This window comes from Pavona decussata, unplaced genomic scaffold (assembly GCF_977016875.1).
Source record: "Pavona decussata unplaced genomic scaffold, jaPavDecu1.1 SCAFFOLD_339, whole genome shotgun sequence".
NCBI classification, from domain to species: domain Eukaryota; kingdom Metazoa; phylum Cnidaria; class Anthozoa; order Scleractinia; family Agariciidae; genus Pavona; species Pavona decussata.
In genome coordinates this window covers 248,081-259,517 of record NW_028145727.1, presented here as the reverse complement: position 1 = coordinate 259,517, position 11,437 = coordinate 248,081, and the positions used below count along the sequence as shown (strand labels likewise).

The 11,437-nt window shown below is 36.6% G+C and overlaps 3 protein-coding genes across 3 annotated transcripts in view; 2 read left to right on the top strand and 1 right to left on the bottom strand.

Moving 5' to 3' along the window:
• LOC146453264 (uncharacterized) overlaps positions 1-11,437 on the top strand; it is a 117,128-nt gene that overhangs the window by 18,611 nt on the left and 87,080 nt on the right. The window lies entirely within an intron of this gene.
• LOC146453272 (tRNA-splicing endonuclease subunit Sen15-like) lies at positions 933-2,074 on the bottom strand. The gene has a single exon (XM_085096806.1). It carries the CDS (start codon positions 1,983-1,985, stop codon positions 1,458-1,460), a length of 528 nt encoding a protein of 175 aa, XP_084952932.1. The 5' UTR covers positions 1,986-2,074; the 3' UTR covers positions 933-1,457.
• Positions 1,971-11,432, top strand: LOC146453271 (zinc finger HIT domain-containing protein 1-like). The gene is made up of 6 exons (XM_085096807.1): positions 1,971-2,081; positions 3,134-3,307; positions 5,156-5,202; positions 6,250-6,288; positions 7,519-7,612; positions 8,079-11,432. The coding sequence occupies exons 1-6, from the start codon at positions 2,048-2,050 to the stop codon at positions 8,177-8,179; spliced, it is 489 nt and encodes a 162-aa protein (XP_084952933.1). The 5' UTR covers positions 1,971-2,047; the 3' UTR covers positions 8,180-11,432.

The window sequence follows — 11,437 nt, the reverse complement described above, 5'->3', positions numbered from 1 at the left end:
AAAAGGCCTCTGTGTTTTTTTGGTTCTGTTTAGGCTTCCCTACAGCACAGTATACACTTTAATTCTGAATTCCATCTGGATAGAAAACAGCCGGGGGAAAGGGGGGGGGGGGGTACTCCGAATTTCAAGTGACGGGATAATCAAATGGGGGCAAAAATCAAAACCCAAAAAAATCCCTAGGGCTTCCAAAAAACTTAAAATATCCCTGGACCAAACAAACAGCCGCAAATCAAGTTTGGTTGTACTTTATTCGCAGAACTATGCGGACGCTACCACAAATCGGGGATGGTCAAAGCTTTTTGGGGGGTTTGAAATAAGTTTTAGATTCTGGGATTTTTTTGGGTAGGAAAATTTAGCAAGTATTTTTTTGGGTATTCAACACAATCTTCAGTTTGTTTTGAATACCCAAAAATACCCATTGCATTAACAAGGGAGTTTCTTTTAAAACCTATTTTTATCCTGTTTGTTGTTCATATATTTTGTCTTTGTCAGTGTTTCACCTTAAGGTCAATGTTCGTGTATGATAGCTTTAAGGACGGTGCCTACTAATACCGAAGTATTTTTGTGCGGCTTGTGACTATGCGGGAAAAGCAGATCTTAGCAAGGCCTATTGGAATCCAAAAAGAAAATTGGGGGTAACCACACATTTTTCAGAGATAATTAAGCAGCAATATCTCTAAAAAGTGCCAAAATATAAAGCAATGTATGGGATTTTTTCCTAAATTGAAGCTTGATTTTCTCTGAAAAATGCATGGTTACCCCCAATTTTCTTTTGAGATGCCAACGACATTTGGTAAGTTCTCCATTCTCCGTATAGTTTTAAACCGCGCAAAAATATTCCTGTATTAGTAGGCATCACCTATAGGAAACCCGAGTATCTCGCGATGCGCAGAACGTATGCGCAGTAACAATAGAAGGCACCGTCCTTAAATTGGAAAATGCCAGTCTCACTGACTTCTTTGTGTAGGAAAATTAATTTAGAACAATAGTGCATTTCTTTCTTGGGATTATCAGTCTGATAGTTGCCCTTGGAAATTTGACGTCCAAAAAAACTAGCAGATAAGCCCACAAAGCTTTGTTTCTTGGAAAACATTTGTTGATTGCACAAATTAATGCTCTTTCTACACATAACCCTCTCCCGACACGTTGTTTTGAAGGTTTGACTATTTTACTGGATTCTTTTTGCATGTCTGCAATACAACAACGATGAGGAGGAGGGGATAACCTTTGACATTTAAAAGTTGAAACTTTTCGAAGCGTTCCAGCTCACTGCTGGGAGGGGACTGGCGCAAGTCAATATTTTCAAGATGGCAGATCGACGGGAGTCAGGTTTCCATTTCCTTTCCTTCAGTTTTTACTAAGGGACGACTTACCGATGTAATTTCATCAGTCAAATTAAATGTAACAGTGTCACGATAGTTGTCGATTGACAGATAAGGTAGACATTGCTATATGGTCTAACTACTAGATTTATTCTTCTTCTGTCTCGTTCTTTTACGTTTGGGTTCGACTTCTTCCTCTTCTTCATCAGGTGGATCCGGTGGGACAAGACCTTGGAAAAAATCATAATACACAACAGTAGAATCCGACTCGCAAAATGCTATGGTCACTTTTGGGCCCTCGCAACTTCGCTCGATTTCTCCGTCTTCTCTTTCTTCTTCACATAGATTAACCTCCTGAAGAATGTTCTGAATTTCCTCTGTTGTCAAAGCTTTGTCTATCGTAAGTGGAACCACAACATCGATTTGGGATTTCTTCGTTCGCTTGCCCGTAACGTAAACCAATTTCAACGACTCGCATGGACGAATGCAAACTCCAAACCAATGTTTATTTTCGCACAAATCCAAGTACACTGTGATAGCTGCTCTTGCCAATGAAGATTTCTCATCATAGTATCCATATGAGTGTATTTCCTTGAATTTCGGATGATCTTCAAGCCAGTTTTCTCGCGTTACTTTGTGTTGCAGTTCGTCTCTCGAAGCCATTATTGCAATTCTCACCAGGCGTTCCAACCCACTGCTGGGAGAGGCCTGGCGCGAGTCTATATATGATTTTCAAGATGGCGGATCGACGGGAGTCAGGTTTGCATTTCCTTTCCTTCGGTGTTTATTCTAAACTAAAACTTTAAAATTTGCTAACATTAAAGGATTTATGTTATGAATTAATTAGGATATGACTGGGATAGCTTTCATTTGAAAGAAGGAGACAAAAAATCAGAAAGAAGGAGAGAAAATCAGTCATACATATCGTTTCACGACTGAAAAAAATGTGTTAAAAATCAATGCAGTTTACATGCAAAGATGTGATATAATTACTTAATGCTTATTCCACTCTGAAGTGGGAAAAAATGTGCAACCAATCGATACCAATTAAGCTGTCGATTGATATTGGAAATCGATGGCAATCGATAAAAAGTCACACGTGTCTTCTTCATCGATTGGTTATCGATTATCAATTTCGATCGATCTGTTAATTAATATCAATTTCGATGGATTGTTATTGATCATTGATTTCATTGATTGGGTATCCCACACAATAGGTACTGGTAGTCATTTGCATGATCACACTTTAGTCCCATCTTGTAAAGCCTAAAAAAACAGTACCACAGGGGGGTACTGCTAGGTGGCTTTCAGTTAGATGGTTGTGCTTTAGTATTTCATCTACAGAACAGCCTTGAATTGTACAGCCACAGAAACAAACTGAAAAACTGTAGATGGATTCATGTACTTGTTTCTTGTTGATGTAGTTGGCAAGTCTTCCATCAATGCACTCAAGTTGCTGGCTTTCACGGGTGCTGGCAACCATAACAAGCCACAATGCCCCCCACCCTCCCATGGCAAGGGAGATTCCAACAGGCCCTAAATGTTTTATTGATTGATTCCAAATGGCCCTAAAATTAGATTTTGACATGAAGTCTACGATCCAAACAAAATGATAAGTAGGTCCAAAATCCTCTCCAAAAACCGCCAAGAATATGTACTTCCATTGCATTTGCATGATCTGTGAATCCATGAAAATTATGCATTGAATCTGTGATTGGGACAAATTTTGGGGGGCAAAATCTGCTGCTCTGCCAACCTATTTCTATTCACCCCCTAATTATCATACTGAATTTTTGCCTTTTATTTTGAAGGGAGAATTAGAGACATCACAAGTAGAAAAATTCTTGATCATGCTACTCGAAAGCGGCGACAGAAAAGACATCTTGAGGCTTTGGAAAAGGACAACTTTCAAGACGATCCCCACGCACATCTGACAGTAGTTCCTGCCAAAATGAAGGTCCCCGCTTTCAATGACACCATGGAAGGTGATTATTAGTAAGACTGTTTACACTCGGGTATTTTTTGTGTGATTTGCAGACTACATTGTAGTTCTTATTCAGTGATTAACCCCCACCTGATAAATAATAAATTATAACAATCTCTATTTACCCAAAGCGATTTTTATAGCGCAAGTGCTAGTGGGGCAGTAGCTTCACAAAGAAGTAAATTATTTAAATCGAACATGACAAGGCAACTGGCAGGAGGCTGAACAGCTAGCTATTTACAACAGGACCTGAACAATCAATGAAATCGATGATCGATGGAATCGATAACTATCAATATCAATGATATTGATAATCAATAAACAATCAAACACTTAAGTTTTTGTGATTTTTGATTTTGATCAATTTTTGATGAGAAACAATCAATTAAATAACATTGATTTTGAGACGCCAAATTGGTTTCGAAACCACTGGTGGCTTGGAGAATATAGGCTTACACCTGGCCAGTATCTTCCCGAAGGTTCAACAGTTTCAAGTACTAGTCAGTGAAAGCATGTGAAGCATGAATTATTACGATAAAATTCAATCATGAAAGTTATATTTGTGTAAAGTTCCTTCTATTAACTCACGAATGCGCACATGTGCAATGGACAAGTTATCGTAATGTGAGGGAAATGTCACTTTGTCGATTGATCAATGGGTCATAAACTTCCATGCATGTGCAATGAGCAAGTTATCGTAATGTGGGAATTGCCACTCGGTTGCTGGTCATAAACTTTCAAACATCACATACTCTCATGGCTCCCTTTAGGTTCTCTCCTTCAATTATAAAAATTCACATCTTTTGGAGTTCGAAATTAAAAGGAATAGCCTAAAGAGCACTCGACCGATGTATATAGTCTTCATACATTTTTTATTTGGTGACTGAAAGTGCCGCATTGAAAGTATATCATGACAGATTCTAAACAGCAGTAGTAAGTGACAACAGACAATCAGTTTGTTGGCCTGATATAAAATAGAAACTTGTAGGAACAGCTACCAATATGAACTGTGTATTCTGTTAGGTTTCTTAATGACAGTATAAAACTGATCGATCGAATATTCAAAACACACACTTGATGCGAAAACATATCAATGATAATTGATGAAAATAAAACACTTTCATGTGATTATCGATTGTTCATTGATTGGCCAATACCATTGATGCCAATTAACTAACATGCATATTTGATTGATATCGAGTGAACATAATTTGGGTTTGCGATCATCAATTTCATTGCTTTTTCATTTCCTGTTACAAGCACCACCAAGGAGCTGAACTCAGGGGCTACTAAGAAACAACTGCAGCAAGCAGTCAGAGCCGGACTAGAACCCGAGACTTCCGGCTTTCAAGTCTGATGCTCTAACCGCTTGGCCATGCTGCCTGAATGATGACATTCATTATCTAAAGTAAACCTTGTAACTGTTCATTAGAATGTCACTTGAAATCAAGCACAAGGAAGTGTTTCATCTGATTTCCAAACACCGAGATCACCTCGTTTTTTAACCAACTTCAAGATGTTTGGAAATTGGATGAAATACTTTCAAGTGTTTGATATAGCTTCTCAAACCATTAATAATTATTCTTGGAGAAATTCAAAGCGAAGGTTCACCACATTTTATGATAATTTTATGATCACATTTCCAAACCTCCTTAAAGATTTCCTTTGTTTTCTCTTCATGAATTATTAATGAGTCTAAGATACCTGATATATACAGTATTTCTCACCAAGCATTGCGTCAATCTTTTTACCAAGTTGAAGAAAAGTCATAACTACAACTGCACTGGAAAGGAATTTTGTTCTTCAGATGAATCATCACAGGACAATGTGGTATTAATTTTATTTACAGATAAGAGGAAGAAAAGGAAATCAAAGACAGGAGAGCTGTTTAAACAGGTATGTGAAGAGTATGTGAGTTATGTTATATACTGTATTTAAGTGATACTTCTCTGTAAGTACAAGAGACTCTTTGTTAAAGTGAGCAGCTAATTCTCAAAATGTGCCATCAACTGTTGATTTTGAAAATTAACCCCCCCCCCCAACAGTTTTGAGTAGTTGTTGCTTGTTTTAGTTTCTTCGCACTAACTCCCCCCACCCCCTTGCAGCAGGCAAGAGGACATGACCATGCACTACTTCTGCTATGCTCACTAGCTACAAGCACGATCTTCTTGAGAGGGTTGTGACAGAGTAGTTTGCCGGAGTATATCATTTCTCCTTAGAGCTTCAGTTAACAATTATAATTCCAAGAGCACAAGTTGGATAACCAATGAGGCATGTAGAACCAAGTTGGCCATAATCGTCCCATATAAAGAAAGCGTAAATGGAATGATTACTTTATTTTAACCAAGAAATATTGCTGGATCTTGCCAAGTTTATTTTCCAAAAAGACCGTAAGACAATAATGGCCGCTATTTTTCAGGCATGGTGTAATTGATGATATCCCACGGCTGCTAAGCCAATCAAAACTCTGGAATTGCATTATCTATTGTTCCAGGTTTTAATGATGAATTAATTACATGTCTGACCCTCGCAACATCAGCAATGCTGATCCAGTTCAGACAAGTGAGAGAATCCAAGTCAGCCTTCAATTTCCTTTGAAATCCAAACAATGCTGGTTAGAATGTCAAAAAAATTATTAGTGCATGTACATGAATTTTTTCGGCTTAAAAGCAATTTGTAGTCCTTCATTTGTTAATTAACAAGACTACAATTATTTATCTTAAATCAAAACTTGAACAAATAGCAATAATTTACTAGTTTTAAACATGAGGAACAAAAACTGGTTGGTTTGTGCTTGAATATTTGTTTCACACAACTGCGGCCTACCTTTTAGTGCCATATTTGAATGAGTTTAGCACTGTGCAGTTAGTCGATTGCTGTCAAATTACTGAGTATACATTTATTACAAGTTGTTAACCAGTAATTGTTTTGTTCATTAAACAGAGGTTTAGGAGAACTTTTGCCATGCTACTTGAAGAAGCAGTAAGTGTTTAACTTAACTTGTCTTTGTCCCAAATGCAAAAACAAACAAACTTGACCATATTTGTTTTTTTCTTTATATCTCGCTAGCTGTTTACAACAGTGTGGAATGCTGTACCTCATCTTAAAAGCAGAAAATAAGCTTAACAGAAAAAAATTTCTCATCAAAGTAACTCATAATATTTCAAAAAATGAAGAAAAATAAGGATAAGTTATGATAACTTATTCACAACAGTTCAACAGAAAAGGAACTTTTTTCGAAATGATGTATAGTTGTAAAGATAAATTATAAGAAAACATGTTTCTTGTTGTATTGGCAACATATCCTCCACCAGATAATTGGCCAGGGCTATGACAGCAAAACTTATATTTTTTAATTGACTTTTTGTTGGCTTTGCTGTCGTGATTGAATTCTTAAAGTCCTAATAAGTTAGGGCTGTGTATAAGAATCCATTGAATTCATGACAAAGATAACAAACCAAATTTTTCCAAGTCAGCCTATAATTATTATTCCCAAGAAGATTGACATAAATTTCAGTAGCTGTTTTAAAATAATATAATCATTTGATAACCGTTTTGTAGTTGTTTTATGGCAACCTAAAGCAATTTTACCATTAGAACAAATTTCTTTTAAATTTAAGCTTGTGTTTGAGAAGTTTGAATGTCTAATTGTTGCCCCTTTCATGGTGGCCAGCCCTTAAAAATCTTGAATTTGTTTTTACCACAATAAAACCTGCCAATATTCTTTCAGTCAAATCACTAATATTAAGATTTTTGAAAGCAGGTGCTGTTTCTAGGAAACCAGGGGCAGATCCCGAAAATCCAGTAAGAGGGGGCCAAAGAATTTGTGACAAGAGCACAAGTACCCCCCCCCCCCCCCACCCCCATCCAGTTACAAAAGGTTTTTAAAAATACAAGAAAAAAGGGGGCCACTGCCCCTTATGCCCTCCTCCTCCTACATCTGCCCCTGGGGGACACCCTTTCCTTGCATAGTGAGTGGTTGCCAACAGTATTGAACCATGTTAATACAGTCAGCATCTACAATAATTATTGACCTACTTGATACAAATTTTGATATCAATCTGTGAAGTGTGGCATGAAGAAATTTTATTATTATTATTATTACTATTATTATTATTATTATTATTATTATTATTATTATTATTATTATTATTATTATTATTATTATTATTGTTTTAACATTTTGATATTCTGTCTGTTTGTCTTACTCAGGAGCAGGAGGCTGAAGCAGGTGAACCATCGTATTCCTCAGCCAATGTTGCACCATCAAAGTTTCCAGAGAGGCACTTTTGTTCAGTGTGTGGATATCCTTTTAAAATCATTTCGGGCTTGTACGTTCCATTTGAGTTTCATCAGATGGGTACAGTTAAACCTGCAGTGTCAGACACCTCTCTGTTATGGTAAGTTAACTTGGTCCAACGGGAACAAATTTTTCTCAAACTCTATGCCAAGTATGGATGCTTTGATAACAAAGTAGAGTGCAAGAAAAAAGGGGGCCCACGAAATCAATGTCAAAATAAGCGTTAGTCGACGTTTCGATGCTTCTTATGACATCATTATCATAATTGGAAGCTGAATATAAAGAAGAGTTTCTTAGGGCATTCACTGAATATGTTCGCACGTAATGCAAGTCACTTCGTACGTCAAGTGATAGATTTAGTTGTTGAAAAAACAAATGTTTCGTAAATTAGGTAGTCAACTTTGCTTTTACTCTTGCGTAGAACACAAAAGTGTTTTGACAGATCAGGTTTAATCCTTAACACTTTGTACATTTCCTTCAAACTACACATGTGTGTCTTGTGGAGCTCGATATTGCTGTGTGAAGTGTTTAAGCACGCATCAAGACACCAGATGCCTCAAGTGGACTGTTTGAATCATATTTACCTGGCATTCACACTGCTCATCAAGCAACTTGGAGGATGAATGGTTTCCCTTCTCTGTATTACGTCAGCGATTGCATCCATTAACACCTCTGGAAGCTTTCAATTTTAGTTGGAAAGTTGCGTGAGCGTAGAGATCTTACCAGAAGAAAACGTAATATGGAAATCCTCTACCATCTTCGAGAATTGTCCATATAAATACATTGCAGCATGCTGGCTTAACAGTTTATCAAGTACTCGGAGCGAACGATCAAGTTATTTTTTATTTATTTGTTTTGGACCGAGCTTCTGAGAATACTGTGCAATACAGGACTCCTTGTGATTGCGGTCCCCGATTCAAAGCTTGTTGAACATTTATTACACATAGAGTTAGTGTTAGCAAGGCCGTTATTAAGGAGGCTCGAGGCAGTTTTTTTGGACTTAGGGTGGAGGTTTTGAGATTACAATCTCGCATTCAAGATAAACTTCGATCTCCTTCGTACTGCATCATCATTTCAACATATGATCAAAGTTAATTTTCTCATCGATTTCCAAGCAACAGCTATTACCATAGCATTAGAACCGCATAGCCTCTCATTTTAAACATTGTCGATTATCTCGAAATCTAGTCAGACACTTTATGACGAAACTTTAGGGATTTAAACTACTTAATCTAGACAACTTGTAGGCGAAATTAGAAAAAAATCTGTAAGAGCGTTTTCAAGTAAATAATGAATCAATTTTTACGGGGTGATTTTGTTTATTCCAGCATTTTTCATCAATATCTCTGGCAAAATAAAACTTGACACTTTGTCTTTTCTGTAAAAGGGTCTTTCCTGATAGCAAAACATTCTAAATGTATATTGAGCTTCACGGGTGTCTCTCTGTGAAAATAAAGCGCAAAAAAATAAAAAAGTTCCTACTTTGCATAAATCGAGATATCCTTAAAATACCTCGGCAGATTTTTCTGTTAAATTACAAGCGGTTAGAGTGAGAATTTTTTTCGATATTCGCGCAAGTTTTAGGCTAAAGAATCGAAATCGGTGTTAGATAAGAAGGTTGAATCTTGGTCAAGTTTCAGTCATTATTCGCTTTCTCCGAACAAGAGTTTTACTTTGTTTGTCCCGGTCTATTCCACTGCTATTCACGTGCTGTGGATATTTATGATTAGATGAAGTCGTGCAAAAGGTAAAATTTACATAAATATATGCTCCTGTTTCTCAAGTCTTCCATTGTAAATTTTACCTTTTGCAGGACTTCACGTTATGATAAATATTCAAAGCACGTGAATAGCAGTGAAACAGACCGGGACAAACAAAATAAAATTCTTCTTCGAAGGAAGTGAATAACGACTGAAACTTGACCAAGATTCAGCCTTCTTATCTAACACCAATTTCGGTTCCTGAGCCTAAACTTACGTAGATATCGAAAAGAATTCTTACTTCCCACGCATTTATATTTATTTGCATCGAGCTAAAAACACCTTGCAAGAAGCAAGAAGACAATCACTGACGAACAAGTCTTTTTCAAAGATCACAGAAGACAGGAATAATAAACTCCATGTTTTACTCCCAGAGAGGAACACCTGTCATTACAATTTGAGGAAGAAACGAAAATTCATCGCTAATTTTAAGACAAATAGATTAAAGAACTCATTCCTTCTTAGTAATGCGCTCAAATTGTAATTTTTGTCATTTTAAAGCAGTTTCTTAACCTTTGTAATTTTTTAAATTTTTAAAATTTTATCGTAAAAAACTATATAATTCAACCCCCGGGTTGCAATTTAGTTTTATTAAAGCATCTATCCACCTTGTAACAGCATGAACTTGTATCGAGATTTATTTCTTTGTCTAAGAATGGATGGTTTTTCTTTTTCTTTTTCTAAGACAAAATGGCCCTGAGTCGGTTGCCGCGGCATACTTTAAATCCAGGCTCAATACAGGATCGCATTGCCAAAAGAATTTGACATGACACAGCGCACAATGATCTTTCTCTTGGGTTTCCTGGTCACGGTCATATCGGTCTTCTGAAATTCTACACCAGAAAAAAAAAACGTTTCAGGCTCAAAACATAAAAAAGCTAAGAACATCCACTTTCGTTTCACCCTCGGTCGGAAAATTAGACGCTCTTATAAAAAAGAAGAGCGTTTGCATTAATATAAACGCTTCCGTGCTCAACATTTGACGTCAACATAGCTTGCCATGCAGTAAACTCAGTTGCAATAATGAGTTCGACAATTGAACATTCGATTGCGTTCAGTTGCCAATAATTTTTTTTTCGTGAGCCCGATTTGCGTTAGATTACCGAACTCAATGCGATTGAAATTCCGTTCGAGTGCCTGACAACCAGATGTTGGTAAGTGGTCATTGGCCATTCCGCGAGGGTGATAGCCTGCATGGCCGGCGCAATTGGTGAAGGGGAGGGGAAGCGAGAGAGGTGGGAAAAAATGAGGAGTCAGCAAAACCATGTTGGACCTATACCGATACTCTGGTATATCCATTTTTAATGTACTGTATAATAGCTTGGCATAATACATATCAAACTACCTTGCAACATCTTTTGGCAAAAAAAAAATCCATTAGAATTATTACTTTCTCTAGCTTCTTTTAACATTCAAGTCCACTTTTCAAAAAATTTAATGTTATCAAACTATTTGATGTAGTTACTTTTCACATTGTTGTCTTTATGTACAAATTTAAAAATCAACTTCTTTCGACTAATTTGGATGCTTTTTTTAATTCGATAAAAGAAACCCATAATTATAACACAAGACTGTCCTCTGGAATGACTTACGCTCTCCCAAACATCAGAACAAATTATGGAATCTTTAATATTAGATTTCGCAGGGTGCTAAGATCTGGAATGCTATTAGTTCTGACATTAAGCTTTTGCCACTGAAACAATTCAAGAATTAGATCAAATTAAAAATCATTGCAAGCTATTAGTACAATGTCTATACCTTTAAAATCAGATACAACTACTTTCTTCTGTTAGTTAATCTATCAATACACTGTATTTTCCATCTAATTGTCATTCAATCTTTAAACTTAGTTTTTGTTTAGTGCGTTTTTGTGTGTTGCTGTACATGTTTGTCTTTGATGTCATCACTAGGGATGGCTGTCCAGTTTTTAATTAGCCCATTGTGGTTGTTCTGGACAGCCATGTACTCATTTTTATTTTACTTATTCTAATTTTGTAAAATAATTCTTTAATTTGGGGTACAAATAAAGTTGTTGTTGTTGTTGGGGATTATTCCCCCCTCCCTCATTTTT

What these genes read in the sequence shown, in the direction of transcription:
- LOC146453271 (XM_085096807.1), top strand. Translation starts at nt 2,048, where the DNA reads ATGATTTTCAAGATGGCGGATCGACGGGAGTCAG. An exon ending in CAGGAGAGCTGTTTAAACAG is followed by an intron (nt 5,203 to 6,249) that starts GTATGTGAAGAG and finishes TTCATTAAACAG; the next exon opens with AGGTTTAGGAGAACTTTTGC. An exon ending in CCATGCTACTTGAAGAAGCA is followed by an intron (nt 6,289 to 7,518) that starts GTAAGTGTTTAA and finishes TGTCTTACTCAG; the next exon opens with GAGCAGGAGGCTGAAGCAGG.
- LOC146453272 (XM_085096806.1), bottom strand. Translation starts at nt 1,985, where the DNA reads ATGGCTTCGAGAGACGAACTGCAACACAAAGTAACGCGAGAAAACTGG.